The sequence below is a fragment of the Peromyscus leucopus genome, chromosome 3 (assembly GCF_004664715.2).
Source record: "Peromyscus leucopus breed LL Stock chromosome 3, UCI_PerLeu_2.1, whole genome shotgun sequence".
NCBI lineage: Eukaryota > Metazoa > Chordata > Mammalia > Rodentia > Cricetidae > Peromyscus > Peromyscus leucopus.
In genome coordinates this window covers 154,601,230-154,621,949 of record NC_051065.1, presented here as the reverse complement: position 1 = coordinate 154,621,949, position 20,720 = coordinate 154,601,230, and the positions used below count along the sequence as shown (strand labels likewise).

Here is a 20,720-nt window from a genome sequence, read left to right as displayed (position 1 = left end):
TTGTGTCTGTGTGACAGAGGACATGCTCCCATGTGTACAAGGTGTCTCTGTATAACAGAGGACATGCTCCCATGTACACAAAGATGTGCCCTGAGCTTTGTCTGATTTGTACATTCTCACTGTTCTGGGGGGCTCATCAAATTTGAGAAACATATTTTGTAGTGAGACTGTGTCTTCTCTGTTGCTAATTTATGCCAGTTTTTAAGTTCTTTGTCACGGTACTTCTATATAAAATCTTTGTGTGAACATTCTACAGAGGAAGGTCCCAGGCATGTTTAGTCACTTTGTTTGGTACCTTCTTACAGTAGAGGCAGGGGATGTTTTCTGAACGAATGAATGAGCTTGTTTCCATGTCTCTTACTTGCTGACAGTCTATTTTTCTCCTTCTTTTTTTGGTGGGGATCCAACTAGGTCACCTTCCCTTCCAGCAGAAATCCGAAGCTCGTGTCAGAAACAAAGACTCAGAAAGGTTTGTTTTCAGATGAAGAGGACTCGGAGGTACGGAATTCTTTTCTTAGTTCTGGAGGTTCATCTATAGATAACATAGTAATAACTTTCTGAATTAGTGTGTCAGCAGAGGTTTAAGACTTTATTAAGTAGTTCAGTTCTTATTTTCAAAATAATCTCTTGGGCTAGGAATAATTCAGTGGTATAAAATGTCTGTTTGGCATATACAAGACCCTATATTTTCTTGGAAATATGTGATCTTCAGAAAGCAAGTACTGTATATATATACAGTACCTTAACATTTCCCTTAACATTCTTAAATTTAAGACTGTGTTGGTTCACAATTGTGGTAAGATGCTTATATGAGAGAAGAAATCAGCCTGCTCCTTCCTTTAATGGCGGCGTGACTTAGTAGTGAGTTTGTTCCCACTGTGATACATACTCAGCACAGCTTTTGCTTTTCATTGCTGGTGACAGATGACAGGTTGTGGGCAGGAAGAAGACTCAAGCAGCTTGGGCTTCCGTCCTTATGCAGTGAGTCTCTAAGCATGGCAGGTTCAGGAAGTGAAGCCTATTTCTGGTGATTCAGCTCCTGAGAGTCAGATAGAGGCTGTGCTGCCTTTTTTATCTCAGTCTTGGAAGTTGTCCTAGTTAGCTTTTCTTGGCTGTGATAAAACACTGATCAAAAGCAACTTGTGGAGGAAAGGGTCTGTTTCATATTACAGTTTGTCAATTATTGAGGAAAGCCAAGGCAGGAACTTGAGCAGGAACCTGGAGCAGAGACCAAGGAGCAAGCAGTACTGTTTATTGGCTTACCCTCTCCTGCTTGTACTCAGCCAGTTTTCTTGTATAGCCCAGGACCACCTGTGTAGGGATGGCGTTGCTCACAGTGGACTGGGTCTTCCCACATCAATGAACAATTAAGATAATACCCCACATATATGCCCATAGTCCAATGTGATGAAGGCAGTTACTCAGTTGAGGATCTGTCCTCCTTGGTGTGTCAAAAGACAACCAAGATCACCTGTCACAGAAGTCAGTGCTATTTCTTCTGTGTTGCTGTGGCAGTCTTGGAATTAGGAGCAGGATACAAACTTCATTGAACATTATATGTGTGTGTGTGAGAGAGAGATTCTGGGTCCTTGTGCATGCTAGGCAAGCACTCTATCACTGAGCTATATTTCTAGTCCCCCAACTTGAGTTCTTGATGGTAGAGTTTAATAAACTGGAGGCTCCTTTTAAAACCACTACTCAAGGCTTTGCCCCATGGGCACCATCGTAGAGTGAGTGTTTTTATTGAATATTGTTAGAATTCTAGGCAAAGAGAAGTAACATAAGGCAGTCTAGGACATAAAATATTGAACTGGAAGGAATGATTTCTTGTGCTTATCTGTGGCTCAAGTATGAACAAGAAGTTTGCCTTACTAAATTTTTTTGTGGGGGGAGGGGGCATGTTTGAGGTAACAGAAGTGTGTTTTTCCCCCTGCCAACAAGGAAGGTCTAAAATTACAATGCAGAGATCTATTTTTTGTTCTTTGGTTGAATTACTTTATATTCTTACAACATTCAGCCCATTCCCAGTGTGTAAAATGCAGAAGGGCCATGGGACACTGGAGCCTCTTTGTAAACAAACCAGTGTGACTCATGGAGCCAAATGCTAACCAGTATGCTAAGAATTCTTCTCTCTAGGTCAGTGAACTCATTAGGTTTGTTGATGAGTGGTAGACATTGATTGTGTAATAAAACATAGCATCCAAAGAGGTCATAGAAAATGTTCTTGTCTTGTTTAATTATCTGGCTCTTGTATTAAGGATCCTCTGCCCAGGGGACAGTTGTCCCAGTTTATGTTTCTGGTTCATGGAGCTCAGTTTGCAGAGTATTCCTTGTGGTCTAAGCTACAGTCCATTAAATTGTGAGGACAATTCAGAACTTGGCAAATCCTTTGCGGCATTTCATAGTTACAGCTCCAGTAGAACAGTAGACACTTTTAGCACATACCCTACCCACTGAGTTATCTTCCCAGCACAAAACTTTTAAAGTAGGAATTTAATTTGTATTTATTTAAAAGATGCAATAGAGTCTCTGGGGAGAGATCTTAGCAGTAGAGCAGGCGCAGGTATAGTGCTTTGCAAATCTAGCCCGTTTTGTGGTAGAATTTGTGTGCTTTTCTTTGATACTTGAGACAAAGGAAGCCTTTTGTTTGCATGATAGTACTGACTGGGAAGGTCTTCCTGCCTCCCATCCTTCAGGTGGAAATATGATTGCCCTACAGGCTCCACAGAGACTACCTGAAATATCCTGTGGCTCTCTCTTGCTCCTCGTGCCCACACACCAAGGACCGATGCTGAGGTCCCAAATCTAGACACACAAAGCCATCACATTCTAGTCTACTGCACTGATGGGATGTTAAAGCTGATAGGCCCTGCTAACCAGTAGCTTTGATTTTGATTCAACAGGATTTGTTTTCTTCTCAAAATTCAAGTAAGTCAAAAAGTGCATCACTTCTGTCCAGCCAGCTCCCCACATCAGTCTCCCTTTTTGGTGATGAAGATGAAGAGGTAGGTGTTGTTATTGCAGTACTAACTAATTAGCCTAGAACAGTAGAGAGGTGTTTTTGTTGGCTTTATATATAGCTAGAGGGGTGGATAGTAGTAAAGCATGCTGGAGAAGGCCCTGGGTTCCCAATATCTGGTCACATTGGTGACCCCCTAGTTTTTCTAGTAATACAGTTAGGGAGACATTGAAATCTTGACTCACTTATTGGGGAAAGCCAAATAGTTTTTTTTTTTTTACACTCTTTTGATAAATAGCTTTAGAGAGGATAGATCTCTTATACCCGATGATATATGAGACTCTCTTGGGTGCAGTGTCAGTAGTGAAGAGGAGGCAGCCATGTTTAGGTTTACGTTTCTTACTCACTCTGGCTATAGAGAGTGGAGTGGTAGTGAAAAGTTAGCGGTTAGAAAAGATGCAAATTTGAACCCTTATGTGGTATTGTGCAGTGGTTGTTCCATCACTGCAAACCCAGACTTTGTGCAGATACCTCAGCACCTCCATCTTCGATGGGGTAAAGGTCACTAGGTTCATTGTAGCTCTGAAACAAACAGTGTCAATCTGTGCACAGTGGTTGGTAGAGGTGCATGGTGGATGAAAGTTGTTGTCGCTGACATCCCACTGGACCCCATCTTGTTGTGTGTCTTTTCTACCTTACCAGGGCTTTCCTTACAGACCTCCTTTATTGTCTTCGGTCAGGACTGTCCACTGCTATAGTATATACCGTTAAGAGTTTTGTATCAAGCCAATCAACTGTCTCACCTATTCAGAGGGCCTGATCCAGTTGGGGGCCCCTCAGCCTTTGGTTCATAGTTCATGTGTTTCCATTCGTTTGGCTATTTGTCCCTGTGCTTTATCCAACCTTGGTCTCAACACTTCTCGCTCATATAAACCCTCCTCTTTCTCGACAATTGGACTCCCGGAGCTCCACCTGGGGCCTGGCCGTGGATCTCTGCATCCGGTTCCCTCAGTCATTGGATAGGGTTTCTAGCACAACAGTTAGGGTGTTTGGCCATTCTATCACCAGGTCAGTTTGGACTGTCTCTCGACCATTGCCAGCAGTCTATTGTGGGGGCACCTTTGTGGATTTCTGTGGGCCTCTATAGCACTTTGCTTCTTCCTATTCTTATTCCATGGTCTTCATTTACCATGGTCTCCTAGTCCTTGATCTGTTAGGGAGGCATCCAGGCAGTGGGACCAGGTCCTGTGCTCAGTGCATGAGTTAGCTGTTTGAAACCTGGGGCTTATGCAGGGACGCTTGGCTCAATCTTGGAGGAGGGGACTGGACCTGCCTGGACTGGGTCTACCAGGTCGATCTCAATCCTCTGGGGAGTCTTTGCACTGGAGGAGATGGGAATGGGGGGTGGGCTGGGGGAAGGTGGGGGGGCGGGAGGGGAGAGAACAAGGGAATCCGTGGCTGATATGTAGAATTAAATTATATTGTAAAATAAAATAAATAATAACAACTATGAAACAGCTGTAAAAGGTATACAGGAAGGAGTTCCTTATATCTTGACAACTTTATTTTGCAAGTTTGAAATGATATGAAAATATATGTAAGGTATAATTAAAATGCTTGTTCTCGGAAAAAAAATAAGAGTTTTGTATCATCAACCAAACTTGGGCCCGCTGATGGTTTGGTTCGATTACTCTAATGAGAGTGGGTATATAATAGCATTTCTGGTGGGGCTGAGAATGGTAGCAGGATCTCATAGATAGTCCAGACTGTTGTTTAACTGACCATGTAGCCCACACTGGCTTCAAATTGATACTCCTGATGCCTTGGCTTCATGAATCCAGTGATCACAGGCGCGCACTACCACACTCACTTCATATGAGGTAGTTTTAGAGTGTTTGACTGGGTAAGGATTTATAAATACCATTGAATGTTCTTAGGATGGTGTTGCTGGAGGGCTTCTCTCCAGGTTCCCCAAGCCCCGCAGTCCCACAATCCACTTATAAAATAATCACTCAGACGCTTATATCACTTATAAACTGTATGGCCGTGGCAGGCTTCTTGCTAACTGCTCTTTTATCTTAAATTAACCCATTTCTATAAATCTATACCTTGCCACGTGGCTGGTGGCTTACCAGAGTCTCTACATGCTGCTTGTCCTGGCAGTGGCTGCAGTCTCTCTCTCCCAGCCTTCCGCTTCCCAGAATTCTCCTCTCTCCTTGTCCCACCTACCTCCTGCCTGGTTATTGGCCATCAGTGTTTTATTTATATAGAACAATATCCACAGCACTTCCCCTTTTTTCTTTTTTTTAAAAAGGAAGGTTTTAACTTTAACATGGTAAAATTACATATAACAAAACAATTACCGAGCAAGAATTATAGTTACAATATTAAAGAAGATGTCCTATCTATCTTATATTTGTGAGTTTAAGGTTTTATATCTAACTTATCTTTTATCATAACTGAGGAAATTACAACTATCTAGTTTTCAACCACATCAAAGACCTGAGAAGGAACATAATGGTACCTGAGAAATGGTAGACGGATGCAAGCAACTTCGGGAATCTTGCAAGAGTAGACCAAGACAGCTGGCAGCCTGGACAGTCACCTGATGTTTCTCAGCATTGTTGGTGCATTCAAATTGGCTACAGGCCTAGAGTATCTGACAGACCATTTTCAGAAGCAGGAATTCTGAGAGACCATCTTACCCTGTCTTGGCAGAGTACAGTGGTCGCTTTCCTTGTGTCCCGCTTGTCCAGAAAGGACAGCATTGCATTTGTACTGTCAGCCGTCAAGGCAAGGGCAGTTCTTTGCCCAGTAGGCCATTTTGTGCCAAAAAGACAAACTTCCAAATGGAAATGTCTTAGAAGCCCAACATTCTCTCGGATCAATTGGTGCAGCCAGGAGCAATTGTGTCTCACATCAACAGAATTTTAAGTTATTTAAATGCCATATTCTCTAGGTCTATGAAGTGTTTGAAGATTACCTATCTATCTGAAATATATCTATGTATACCTAGAAGACTTAACTAACATGGCTACAAATATGATTATCATAGATGACTGATTATTAATCTATTTTTAATCATCCATTACAATTTTAAATGAGTTAAACATAATACCTCAAACAAGAATAGAAATATATATATACAGTATAACAAAATTAACTTTAAGTTTGTATTAATAAACTAAAATTTTTACCAATGTAAAACATTTTAAACATAAACTAAAATCTATACCAATGTAAAACATTTTAAACAAGTTGTTCTTTAAAAGTAGGTTCATTAATCTACCCTTTTATCTTATCATCTCCATATCCTCCTATATATCTATATTATATCCCCTTTTTTTTTTTAGAAAGAGATCACATTTATAATCAACCTGTTTTAAATAAAAATATTGGTTTCTCTCTGTCCCACACCAGAGGGCTCTTGATTTGGGACACAAGAATCTCTTAACCATTTTTTTTTTTAAAGCAATATGTCTGGGTTTAGAGGGGGAGTGAGCCAATTCCACCTCTAAAGCCAGCTTGGTATATTTGGGAATTTGGGCATAGCATCTCTTACTACTTCCTGCTGGAGGGGGGCGCTGTATCTTATGGGGACGCAAAGAAAATTTTAGACCTATGGGGTAGTCCGTGAGGCTGTATTGTGTGAACCAGTTGCCTTGAAACCGATCTGGATGTTGGATCATCTGGGCCATGGTGTCATCGGAGTCCTTTCAGGGGGTCTTGGCTGGTGAAACCTGATGTATCTTAATCTGGAACAAGTCCACAGCCTCTGGCTTTCTGTGGAAACAAAAGCAGAACCTCTTTTCCAAAGTAACATATCCTTATATCCAAATTTTGAAGTCAAGGTACCTTTAAAATATACATTTTGGCATAACTCAACAGCTTTTGTAATCAAATGTTTTTCTTTAATTATGAATATCAAAGAGAACATAATCCAGATTCTCTGTGTGGTAGCCATCTTTATGTGGCTTATGTTTTATATTACCTTGAGCCTTGAGCCTATTGCTTTAAACTGCACCATTGTAAGCCTGAAACGGCGCTGTGGCTGCTGGCTCCGCCCACTTCAGCTTCCCAACATGGCAGTGGTACGTTTTCTGCCAGCTCTGGGAGTCATCAAGTCTCAGAAATAGTGGGTCTAAGCTTTTATCAAAGCAGCGTGTAGCCCAGAAACCTTTTTTTTTTTTTTTTTTTTTTTTTTTTTTTAAATAATAGTAAAGACTAAATCTACCACAAAGCTTAATTTGCCGCTGGCAGATGCCTCATTTCCGCCATACTGTGGGTCAAACACACCCGCCAGGAACCCGCCAGTGTTCAAACCCGCGTTTTGCAGCGTCTAGCTGCCCGTATGAGACAAGAAGCAGGAACCTGGTTTTGGCTCTGTTTAGAATTGGTTATTAAATATTCTCAGGTTTAAGGTGGAAACTCGAGCTGTTGGGCGCCATTTGTTGCTGGAGGGCTTCTCTCCAGGTTCCCCAAGCCCCGCAGTCCCACAATCCACTTATAAAATAATCACTCAGACGCTTATATCACTTATAAACTGTATGGCCGTGGCAGGCTTCTTGCTAACTGCTCTTTTATCTTAAATTAACCCATTTCTATAAATCTATACCTTGCCACGTGGCTGGTGGCTTACCAGAGTCTCTACATGCTGCTTGTCCTGGCGGTGGCTGCAGTCTCTCTCTCCCAGCCTTCCGCTTCCCAGAATTCTCCTCTCTCCTTGTCCCACCTACCTCCTGCCTGGTCATTGGCCATCAGTGTTTTATTTATATAGAACAATATCCACAGCAGGATGGCAGGGATTTTATTTAGTAAACTGGTCCATACCTTTGTCTTCTTTCTTATAAATTATTTATAAATAATTTCTTCTATCTCCAACTTTCTTAGCTGTAAAAACTCCTTTTAGCCACTAATCCAATTTCTAAAGAGATGTGCGATTGTTGGCTGGTGCCAAGGCTCTCATGCCCACAGGTGGACTGGGAAGGGCACCTGGTGCTTCTGCCATCTTGACCTTCCTATGTTGCTTTTGCTCTCTCTCAGGCCCTGGTCAGGTCCTGTGGTAACTCCTGAAAGTTGTCCTCTGACTTTTACACATACTCTGCCCTCCAACTCACATAACCCTGTGCACACATTCACACACACAATAATAATTACCTTTTTTTAAACTAAGGGAATTCTGTGATAATCTTGTTTTCCTTCTGTGGATAGGGGTTGTAATTCGAAGAGGTTGTAGACTGAGATGTGCAGGTATTTTGTGATTGTTTTCCCCAAACATGTCATGCTCTGCTCCTCTGGGGAGAATGCCTTACTCAGGGTGCCTGTATATGAACTGGTGACAGCTTTGTATACTTTCCTGCCATTTGTCCTTTTAGGATAATCTTTTTGGGAGTGCCCCAGCTAAGAAGCAGGTTTCCTCTCTACAACCTCACAGTCAAGAGAAACCAAAACCTTCAGAGCAGCCCAAAAAGAAAGCATCTGCCTTGCTATTCAGCAGTGATGAGGAGGTAGGTTAAAGCTTGCCCACACAGGAGGTTTTTATGAGAATGTAGAAAGAGGTATAGCTGTCCTAACATGTTCTCTTTCTATTCTCTACTCACTGAAGCTTGATCACCAAAAGATGCTATTTGCAAGATTGTGTCTTTTAAAGAAAAACTTTTGTGTAATGTGTTAAACATTAATACTTTCAAAATGGAGTTAATATGGCTTCCACTACAAGGTTCATAGCTAAAGCTCTGTAGCAAGAGATTGCAAGGAAAAAACATTCTCATTTAAAGTACATTTTAGGTGGTAAGGAACCTGTAGTGTGTTTTGCTAAGTATGATAGAGAACAAGAGCTAGGGAGAAGCATGACAGGATTGAAGAGTCTGGTCTGCAGTGGTAAGCTGAGGGGTTTGGAAAGGTCTGCTCATCCAGGTTTTCCTGGTCTTCAGAAATGGGGTTGCCTTTCTTCCAGGTACAGGGGCGATATACCTTTGGTCCTGCTTCACAGGAGAGATTTGTGGTATTCCTTTTTGTTCTGCTGTTAGGGGAAGGGGCAGGGAGACAGTCAGAGAGACTTGATGCCTCTGCTTTCTTCATTGCCAAGGTGCCATACTTGGAGGGTAATGTGTCCCATCCACTGTGTATTATCTTGTTAAGGACTGCTTTGTGTCATTAAGCTAGAATTACAGCTACACACGCTAGCAGTGGCCTGCCAGAATTCAACTCCTTTGCTGTAGGACAGTGTGATTTGGATATAGATCAGCAAAATCAATAGTAGCTTAATCATTCAGATTTACCTGAGCAGAAGACCATAAATATAAATGAGATTTAGATTTACATTTTATTTAAGAAGGATGAGAAGCAATCACTGTAATAAAATTTAGTGCCCTGAGTATGAAAGGTCTTCCTGGCACTTGGGATGTAACTTAATTGTGCCATACATATCCAACATGAGCAAGACCCTGTGTCTATGTCCAGCATAGGAAAATAATAAAATAAGAATAATACAAAATCAAAAGCTGTGAAAAGTGCTGGAGTTTCAGTCCAGGAGATAAAGTGCTTGGATAGTGTCTTAACTCAGGGTTTCTATTGCTATGATCAAACACCATTACCAAAAGCAACTTGGGGAGAGAGGGGCTTATTTCAGCTTACGTTCCATGCAACAGTCCATCACTGAGGGAATTCAAGGCAGGAACTCAAAGTAGGAACTTGGAGGCAAGAACTGAAGCAGAGGCCGTGGAGGGGTACATGTACTAGTTTGCTCCTCATGGCTTACTCAGCCTGCTTTCTTATAACACCCTGGTTCACCAGCCAAAGTGTAGCACTACCTACAGTGAGCTCCGCCCTCCCATGCCAAGAAAATGCCCAACAGGCCAACCTGGTGGGGGTATTTTCTCAGTTGAGGTTCCTTCTTCAAAACTGACGCTAGCTTGTATCAAGTTGACACAAAACTAGCCAGCCCACCTGATATATTAGAAAGCCTGTGTTGAGTTCCCAGGTCCTGTCTAGATTCCTGGTATTTGAGAGGTGGAGCTGAAGTTCAAGATTATCCCCAGCCACATAGTGATTTAAGGCCAGCCTGGCCTACCTGGGACCCCTTCTCAAAAGAAAGAAATTTAAGCTGTTAAAAAAGAAGATATTCCTATTTAATAATGTTTTGCACTTTCATTAGAGGGACGTTAGGAGGGTACCAGGTTACAGACAAATTGTAACTATAATAGTGTTTATTGAAAGCAACTTAAAATGACTTAATTTATGTTTCTGCTCAAATTTGCATATTTATTTATTTATTTATTCATTTTTGGTTTTTCGAGACAGGGTTTCTCTGTGTAGCTTTGCGCCTTTCCTGGAGCTCACTTGGTAGCCCAGGCTGGCCTCGAACTCACAGAGATCCGCCTGCCTCTGCCTCCTGAGTGCTGGGATTAAAGGTGTGCGCCACCACCGCCCGGCTTGCATATTTATTATAGACTCTCTGCCCCCCATGTCTGTGAGTGTGTGTGTGTGTGTGTGTGTGTAATACGTATTTGCAGTTGATGAGCACATGTGTACAGATGAGCCTTCCCAGAAGCCAGGGGCGGATATCAGGTGTCCTGCTCTATCCCTCTTCTTGTTCTTTGAGCCGGTCTCTCACTGAACCAGAGCTAAGCTGGTGGCTGGTAGACCCTGTTAATCCTCATGTCTCCATCCCCTCCAGTTGGCCCATGCATAGCAGTGGCCAGTATTTTTTATGTGGGTGCTGGGGATTTGAACTCAGGTCTTCATACTTATTCTGCAGTGCTCTTATCTCCCCTCCCTCAGCCACCTACCCAGCCCTCATTCTTTTCTCTTCACATGTTTGTAATCAGTTGCCTTGTGGAAATCTTCCCATCGTAGTGGTGTCAGGAAAAGAACAGTCCTAGCCAAAGCTGGTGAGCAAAAAGAAAAGCAGAATGACAGTGACCAGGGTTCACTCCCTGCTTGGCTCCCTCTGGGATCATCTGGGGACTTTAAAGAGTATTGCTTGTAGGTGTGGCCTTCTGACTAGAATTTTCTTTAAAGCTCTGTAATCATTGCTGCACATGGTTGCTTAGAGGAACAGTTCTCAACCATTAGCCTTTATTTATAAATTATAGTTTTCATATGCGCACACAGTATTTGAGCATCACACCCCATTACCTTCTCTTGTCCCCCTTCCCGGTCCTGCTGACCTCCTTTCCTTTTTGCTTCAGGATTTTACTTAAAATATCCCCTTCCAACGTGGCCGTATTTTTACTTTTATATTTCTCTTTGTTTATCCCCTGTGTAATTAATTTCGACTCTTTCATATAGACAGGTTAATTTGTCTTTCCACAAGGTGGCCCTAGCAGAGAAAAACTGGAACACACGTGCAGGACGCACGAGTGAGAGAGGGGTGTGGTCCAGAACCCGGCCGGGGTCAGGGACGGGGCCGGCCTGCGAGTGTGCTTGATTCTGGTTTGGAGGATCTTGACAGATCTTACTTTACTTGTCATGTTCCATATCGAAATCAGCCACTAGATAATATGGCTCTACCACTAAGCTATGCTCCAGTACCGTGCGTGCGTGCATGTGTGCGTGCGTGCGTGCGTGCGTGCGTGCGTGCGTGTGTGTGTGTGTGTGTCCATCCGTCCATGTGTGTGTTGAGTAGAGGCGATGGGGCTTGCTTTTGTCCTTGTGTGGTTTGACTAGGCTGGAACCCACCCAGCTCTGCTCTCTACCTCCCTGTGCTGGGGATACTGTCATGTGTGGCCACATGGGAACTGGGGATTTGAACTCAGGTCCTCAGGCTTATGTAGCAAATGCTTTTGCCCACCTAGCCATTCTGTCAGCATTGTCCTATAGACTTTTAATGCATGTTTTATGTTTTAAGGACCAGTGGAATATTACTGATTCACATACCAAGTTAGCACCTGACAGTAAGTCCAAAGGAGAACTATGGGACTCAAGGACCATCCAAGGCCAAGAAGCAAAGGCTGGGAAAAAGACCAACCTATTTGAGGATGATGATGATGAAGTTGATCTGTTTGCTATTGCAAAGGACAGGTGAGATCTTTACAATTGCAGGCAAAGGTTTAGTGTGTGAGACAGTGTTTCTGTGGCTAGTGGTTGATGTCTCGGTGTCAACACATACACAGATGCAGCTGACCTTGCTTTTCAGTGGGAAAGTTTGCCTTGATTGTTTTTCTCTGCCATGTTCTTAACCTTGAAACAGTTTTTTTTTTTTTTTTTTTTTTTTTTTTTTTGTCTTAGGGGTTTAAGAATGAGATTGTTATAGCTTATGCCCTCCAGCCCCCCTTTTAGTGCTACCCTAAAGAAAGATATTTAAAAAATTGATACTTTGATAGAAATCCTGAATGTTGAAAATCATTCTATTAGGAGTAGACTGCTAGCAGGTACTGACCACGTCTTCTGGTCTGGGTGATTGTCTGAGCTGAAGCTGGTGACTTGTGGAGAGTGACATGGGCCAGGCTATCTGTGCTGCCGGGAGAGCTGTGTATTGAGAGTGACTCCTGCATTTAACCTGTTTCCTCTGGAGAGTTGTAAATGATTACTTCAAAGTTCAGCTGAACAGTAGTAGAATAAACAGACAGTCTATTGAATGTGGAAATACCGTGCATTAGATAGTGGTCTTCATAAATGGTTTAATAAAGTACCTCAGTTTTCTCTAAATAGTCACATCTCCTCAGTCATTATTGTTTCTGCTTTTAGGCTCCCAAGATATGACACCTGGTAAATCTGTGGCCCCTGGTTCAGAATAGAGAGTGTCTGATATCCTAACAAAGCTTTAAATTCTGGCTCTATAATTCCTATCTGAATAACTTTGGACAAGTTCCCTAACTTCTCTTGCCTCAGATTTTTCATCTCTCAGGTCTATTGAGATAACGGTGCACTGGTAATGTGAGATGCTTTGCGAGGCAGCTGGCACATCTGCATCCTTCATCACAGTGCAAGGAAATGTTTCATTCTCTTGTTTTTATTTGAACTGTTCTTTCCGGGATACTCTTGTTGCTTTTACTGACCTTCTTGTGTCAAGGGTCAGTGCAAGTTCTCTCTTTTAAGAAGCTTCTGTAATCCAGCCTTGAGGAAGAGAAGAACTTGGGGGCTTAGAGCAGGGGCATGGCTCTGCCTTTACCTGCCCCTCTGTGTCTCCACTGTAGTTGAGCATCCTCTGTGCACACGTGCCCTACCACACTTATTGCCATGAGCTTGATGACCTGAAACATGTCCCCTCTGAGGCCTTGGTGCCAGCCACACAGTTCCTGCCTTTCAGTGATGCCTTCTGCCCCAGATTCTTTATACCTCAAGCTGTCCTTGAAGATGTCCATAGACTGTGTGTAGAGAGTAGTTCACAGATTTGATCAGATCTCACAAAGGGGTTTCTATTGGTAAAGATGTGGATGAATATAAAATGGTGCAGTCACTTTGGAAAATGGTTTTGGTGTTTCTTCAGAATGTTAGGCCTGGGTTACCATGTGATCAAATAATTTAACTCTTTGGTATACAACTAAGACAAATGAAAATGTGCTCAGATAAAAACTTGTACAAGAATGTCCATTTAGCATTGATCCATAAATACACAGAAAGCAGAAGTAACCTAAATGTCCCTCAGGTGATGAATGGATAAACAAAATGTTGTGGAACCACACGATGGCCTATTATTCACCGAAAAGGAATAAAGTGCTGATATATGATAGGACATGAGTTGACTTAGATAATACATTAATTGAAGAAGTCAGTCACATATGATCGCAGATTATATGATTCTATTTATATGAAATGTCCAGAATGGACCCACCCAGAGAGAGGAAGTAGGTTGGTGGTTGCTAGGAGTTGAGGGGAGACAGGAATTGAGAGTTAACCGCTAATGATCATGGGATTCCTTTGAGGCAGTGAAAATGTGGTGATAGTGTTCAGCTCTTAATATGTTAAAGATATTGAAAGGTATGTTTTAAAGGGGGTAATTTTATTATGTAAATTATATCCCAGTAAAGCTACTCTGAATCAAAGAAGCAGAAAGCAGAAAAGAGGATTGCTTTGCAAAAGCTGACTCTGGCTCTGTGGTCTGTGGCTCAGCTGCCTTCCTGGCCATGCTGAAAGTAGTCATAGCCATCCTTAGTTCAGTCTCTGTTGGAGAAGGTGGCAGTGGAGAATTCTATGCTTGTGACTACCAGGAGTACAGTGTGCCTGTCAGATCTAAGCTGGTGCAGCTGCACCATATAGAAAGTGACTGATAAGGCTTCAGGAGCAGGTCTCTGGGCTCCTCTACAGAGGCTCTTCTGATAGGCAGAGGCTGATGTCTCTAAGATCGAAGTCTGTCTATCCAAAGGCTTTTCAAATCATCAGCTTTAAACTATACAAAGTCAACAAGTGGTAGGAGGTTGCTTATTGTGGATGTGGCCAAAAAAGAACAGTCCTTTTGTTTTTAAATGGTATTCCTCCTGAATTTGATCTTCTGTTTGTTCATTTAGCCAAAAGAAGACTCAGAGAACGTCACTCCTCTTTGAAGATGATGCTGATAGTGGAAACTCTCTGTTTGGCTTTCCTCCTGCATCTGTTCCTCCTGCAACAATGGTATTAGTTTTCCTAGACCCAGAAAATACCTGTAAGCTTGTGCTCCATGAGTAGAGATGCCACCTTGTCAGATCTGAACCCCGCCCTTGGAGCTGCTGTGACCACAGTTACCATAAAGGAGGAAAGGCTCATTTTGGCTCATGATTCAGAGGGTCAGTTCTTAGTCCTTGGTTCTGTTGCTTCTGGACCTGTGTCAAGGTAGAACATCATGGTAACTGAGGCTACTCAATTCATGGTGGATAGGACACAGAAGAACAGGATAGAGGAAGGCAAGACTTAGCTCCCAAGGACACATCCTCTGTGACCTTCCTCCAGCAATGTCCTATGTCCTAAAGTTGCTAGAACTTCTTCAAACAGCGCTACTAGCTGGGACCAAGCTCTCCATGCATGGGCCTTTGGGGGCACTTCATCTTTAAACTGTAACCATTTACTGTGTTCTACTTTTTTTCCTTTAATCACTTAAGTATTGCCTGTTGTCTTCTGCATTCTTTGTGAACTTCCATCTTTTTTGATTTCAAGTTGAAATCATTTTTCATTTTAAGGTTCTCCTCCTGATGATAACTAGAAATTCTCTTACCCCAATTTTTGTTTGTAATATTTTCAATTATGTTAGTGTTGTCCTTCCATAGTTTCCCACATCAGCCTTCCTATCTTGCTTAGTCATTGCTTCCTCATAGCTTGTAGGCTGTGGGTAACTCCAGCTTGGTCACATAACCTCAGTTTCCTACTCTTTCAACTCCCTGCCTTCCAAAGAATGAATTGATGAACTGAGCTGAAGGTCTTGCAGACTTGAGTAACTACTTTGTGTAAAATGCTGTGCCTGGTCATTTAGTGTTTGGTAGTTTCAGAGACGTGGACAGGTAGATAAGGAATAAGGTAAAGTAAGGACCAGGGAAAGAGTGAAATATTATGTTTATTCAGACAAGCAACTGATACTGAAGAGAACAGCGAAACCTTGGGTGACATTTACATCTGGGACTTTCTGTAAACATGAAGATAGTCTTCAGACAGAGGAGGAACCCAGGGTGTGGCAGTGTGAGAGTTGGCATTACATTAAGGATTGGCAAGCCAAGAGGAGCTGTAGACAAGGAGAAGGGCATGACGGGTTGGCTGGTTGCTGTGGCTCAGTGCAAGGAGCACAGATTTGGAGTGTTGTCATACAGGAGAAGTGTAAGAGGAGAGCGCCTAGTCATTGTCCTGGTGACAGTAACCAAGTCTCAAGTGCTGGGATCCCAAGTCTGAAGGAATCCTATCTGTTATGTCTTCCATATTGAGGCCACAGTTACTGTCCTATCTGCCCTTCCTGCATCATAGTTAGCTCATGAATGGACTGCTTTTGGCTGGCTTTATACATCACCATGCTATTCAGGCATTTTTTTAATCATTGTGGATGCCATTTTCTCTTCTCTTGGTAGAAAAAAGAGAGCATCTCTGAGGTGCCATCATTGTTCAGTGACGAGGAGGAGAATGAGGTACCATCCGGTGTGAAATCTGTGGATGTGAAGGTTGATAACGCCAAAGTGTCCCCAGAGGTGGGGAATGCTGATGTAGCTAATGTGGTAAAGAAGGTAAGCTGCATTTTTGCTTTTCTGATCCATTTGTAACATGTACACTCTCCTACATTTTCCAACACTGAAATGCTTTTGCATAAAAAGTGTATTTGTAGGAAGACTAGAAAACACTCAGGGTGGAAGAAAATAGCCTGTGTTCCTGCTGTCCAGGGACTCCTTGATCAGGTTCCCTTGATAGCTGAATTTCTGGGCACAGTGAAAAGAAAATCTTTTACATTAGTGTCATGTTGGATAACTGCCTGTTGCCTCTCTGTGGATGCTTTTCCTTATCTCGTTTTTCATGCTGATTTATCCTGTGCATTTTCTCTGTTTGCTTTCCTCTGATGTGCCTGGTTTCCTTGGCTCATAGTCCTCACTTCTGAGCTCAGCTATCCTTCCATGAAGCTAGGTTGCCATGCTTTTACTTCTGGTTGATGTTGATGAGCCACGTGAAATGGGTTTTCCTCTAACATTAACATTCTGTTCTGAGGGTTCGTTGTCTCTTTTGGAGGCCTTCAGCTCGTGCTGCTGGCTGTGACTGGGGATTCATGTCAGTAGTTGCTTCCTGTCTATGGTGTGTCCCATGTTTTACTAGTTCTCTGTACTCTGTAGGTCCAGCTGCTCAGGTTTAGTTCCTCCCAGGGCCTGTGTGAAGAACGTTTCATTTACTTTTCCCACAGAGGCTCCCGATGGCTACAGTGACACTCATGTGTAACTGAGTCACTCTAATCTTCCCCTCCTAGTGGCTGTATGTGAACCTGAATTACCTTGTCACAGCCCGTTCTATCCTTGACTCAAACTGTTTTGCTGCCCTGTCCCTCAGCTAAGTGTAAACTCCCTGAGGATTAGGTTTGTTCGCTTGCTTGCTTTTTTATTCATCAGCACTTAGCATATTGTCTTTCACAAAGTAGGGATTACTTTATATAGTATCACTTCTCTAATGAAACATGCTTTTCCACTTTGAAAGTTGGAATACACTCTACAGTCAATAATGTGTTTAGTTGGAAATTATCTTTCTTTCTTGTTTTGACCAGTAGTATCTTGCCTGAGTTGTGATACTGTTGGATTAATGTTGCACTTTTAGTGTCATGTTAGAAATTGTTCTATGTAGATGAACATTGTAAGGCTACAATTTGAGTGTGTGATTTTGCTGGTTACGTTTCCCTCTAGGACTTACATATTTAAAACTAGGAATTAAGATCCATTCCTTATGATTGACATCTATTGACATTATAATTTAGAAATTCTTTCTAGTAAATAAGCAACTTGTGTACATCAAGTTATAACTACCCTTTCACTTCGTAAGAGGAAGAGGGGCCTCTGGCTTAACATGATTTGGAAAAATCATCTTTAACTGTGAAATGTCTGTTCTAGCCCCTTGGTCACATGGTAGTATATGTGATAAGCTGTGTTGTACTGAGTCATGTTAATGTGGCAGTTAATGAATTAATGGCAAGCTTATGAAGGCCATGATAGGATTTTAATTTCTAGCAATTAATTTTTTCTTATTTCTGTTTGTAGGAAGCACTTTTTACTGCATCTGACCAGGAAGCAGTCGGGCCTGATTTATTTTCTTCTTCATCTCCATTGGACAGAGGAACCAAGGGTAGAACCAAAACTGTCCTCAGTTTGTTTGATGAGGAAGATAAAGTGGAAGATCAAAGCAACACCTGTGTGCCGCAGAAGGAACTGGAAAAGGTGAGCAGAGAGCAGTAAATGTTTTCATGCCTAGATGAGAGGATGGAATTCCCTTTCAAACAGGGCTGTTACTGCTGACTGGGGAGGTACGGAGGAAATCTTGGTTTTCAATATAAGTGTTAATGATTCTCTCTAGTCAGATGGTGATCCCCAGTCACATCAGTGGCTTGCCCCTTACATCTGTCAGGTTAGGTAGGGAATTAGAGTCTCACTTGCTTCTTCTGAGATGTGCAGACCTTGTTGCTCTTGAGAGAGTTGGCTCATTATAAGAGTAAATAGTAGGAGAGGGGAGTTATGGCAGATGTGTGTACTTCAGTTATGCTAGCATTCAGTTTTAGAAATACTAGTGGTAGAAGGGCCATTTCTCAGTATATCAGGTGTCAGAAAACTGTATGAAAACTGTGTTAGCTTTTGCAGGCCATGTGGGTTCTCTTGTAGTTGCTCATCTGCCATTGGTTTTGGATCTCTGTGATGGTCTCTACTGCACAAAGAGCTACACATGTATGGGCACAAGGATAAGTATTTAGGATATAGTTAGAAATTGGATTAGTTTAGGCAAATGTCGGTAGTAGGTTCTCCTCTAGAGTCTAGACGTCTTCAGCCCAGGTGTTAGGCTAGGTTTACAGTACTAGGCATGTACTTCCTCCTCTTGAGTCTGCCTGAAGTCCGAGTAGACAGCTATTGGTTACAGTCGGAGTAAAAGTGCCACTGTTGTACCATTAGGGAGGTCGTACTGGGCTGTCTTTGTTGTGGAGTGTTGGCTCTACACCTAGTTAGGACTACTGATTGATTTTTCTCCCTTGTCAGCTTACATAGCACCTTCCAATAGTTGGGAGAGGTAGTCATCAGGGTAAGAGGCTTCCAAGTCATGTCTAGCTCAATTCCTCCAAGTCCTATGACTGTGGTATGTGGTGTCTATGGCCAGAGGATCTTTCTTACTTTCAAGTTGTTAGAGGCAATCAAGGATGATGGCAATAACCTATATTATTTGGGGTGTCTCTTGGAACCCCCTGACAACAATGTGAACAGAAGTTTCCTATGCTTGGAACTGGAGGTTTGGTTAGTTTATGGCCCTTGCAGGGAGCATTGCCACCCATGTGTATAACTCCATTTAAACTATATATACATAGAAACAAGCATAAACACACAAATATGTATTTTTAGTAACCTTATAAAAGACTGCGTTTCCCTATGGCCTTTTCAAACATCCTTAGTGTTATTTACTCTCCTTCCTCATTCTTCACTCCCGCATGTATTTCTCTCACTGCTTTTGAGATTCATCTCACCCCAGTCAGAATGGCTAAGATCAAGAAAACAACTGGCAACACATGCTAGAGCATGTATGGGGAAGTGGAACCCTCATCACTGCTGATGGGACTGTTGGTGCAGATTGGTGCAGCCACTCTGGGAATATGTGTGGAGAGTGTTCACAACATTAAAAGTAGATCCATCGTATGACTTAGCTGTACCACTCCTTGGCATCCTGTTCCACAGATACTTGCTCAGCTATGGTCGTTGCTGCTCCATTCACAATAGCCAAGAAATGGAAACAATCTACATGTCTTTCAGCTCATGACTGAATCATAAAAATGTGGTACATATATACAATGGAATACCATTCAGCTCTAACAAAAAATACAATCATAAAATTTGCATGAAAGGGATGGAACTGGACAATATCATACTGAGTGAGGTAACCCAGACCTAGAAAGACAGACAGTACATATTCCAATAATTTCACTGCTGAACATAGTAGCCTTGTTCCGTGAGGCTACTATTGTTTTGAACCCAAACTAGACAGATACGTCTTTTTAAAATTTTATTTTATGTATACGAGTGGATTGCATGCATGTTTATCTGTGCATTACATGTGTGCGTGGTGCCCACAGAATCTAGAAGAGGACATTGGATCATCTGGAACTGGAGGTACAGATGGTTGTGAGCTACCATGTAAGTGCTGGGAACCCAACCTGGGTCCTCTGGAAGAACAGTCAATGCTCTTAACCACTAAGCCATCTCTCCAGCCCAAGACCAGATAGATCTTAAAACTACAGACTAATATTTTCTGAAAATAGATGATAAAATGCTCAACAAAGTCCTAGTAACCCTAGTTTAGAAAAATAAGAGGAAAAGCCAACATAAGTGGAATTTCTCTTAAGACTGCAAAGGTAGTTGACTATATGAAAATCAGTCAGTGTAATATATTGTGTTAATAAAGTGCACAATGGAAAGCACATTGTCCTCTTGATAGATACAGAAAGATATTTGAAAAAGTTCAAGCCCTTTCATGATTTAAAAAGCAAAAACAAAAGAGCACTTAACCAAATTAAATGTAGAAGGAAGCATCCTCAGTTTGGTCAGAGCATCCATGAAAACTCACAGTTGACATGCTTCAGGCTGAAGACAGAAAGCTTTCCCCTTAAGGTTGTAAGACAGGGATACTCCCTCCCTCTTGCCATTGTAGCCAGCCTTGTCCTCGAGGCTCTAGGTGAGGTATCCAAGTTAGAGGCTGTCTATGTCAGGTAACAGGAAGTCCTAAAAACTACAGAATATCTAAGCAACATGTGCAGGATATAAAATCAGTGTATCAGTATATTATAGTTTTATATAGTCTTATCCGAAAATAAGAAATTCCATTTCCAGCATCAACAAAAAGGTAAAATACCTAGGAACACTTACTAAAAACATTGCAGGACTTACACATGCAAAACTGTAGTCCAGGGGCCAGTGAGAGGGCTTGTTGAGAACAGGTGCTTGCAGCACAAGACTGAGGACCTGCGTTCTGTCTTCGGAACCCTTGTGGAGGTGGAAGGAGAGAACAGCTGTACCCTTTACATGCTGGCCAGTCTGTCTTGTCAGATTGTGGCTCCAGGTTCAGTGAGAGACCCTGTCTTCAGTGGAGAGTGACTGAAGAGGACGCATGATCTTAACCGTGGCTTCTACCCACAGATGTGCACTTG

At 42.2% G+C, this 20,720-nt stretch overlaps 1 protein-coding gene across 10 annotated transcripts in view; it reads left to right on the top strand.

The window, feature by feature from the left end:
* Washc2c (WASH complex subunit 2C) overlaps positions 1-20,720 on the top strand; it is a 58,797-nt gene that overhangs the window by 27,281 nt on the left and 10,796 nt on the right. For all 10 annotated transcript variants that reach the window (XM_028864021.2, XM_028864023.2, XM_028864029.2 and 7 more), the window contains 7 exons: positions 412-498; positions 2,904-3,005; positions 8,335-8,466; positions 11,811-11,983; positions 14,410-14,512; positions 15,928-16,080; positions 17,584-17,760. In XM_028864021.2, the coding sequence (XP_028719854.1) occupies positions 412-498; positions 2,904-3,005; positions 8,335-8,466; positions 11,811-11,983; positions 14,410-14,512; positions 15,928-16,080; positions 17,584-17,760 (927 nt within the window). The remainder of the gene's footprint in view (positions 1-411; positions 499-2,903; positions 3,006-8,334; positions 8,467-11,810; positions 11,984-14,409; positions 14,513-15,927; positions 16,081-17,583; positions 17,761-20,720) is intronic.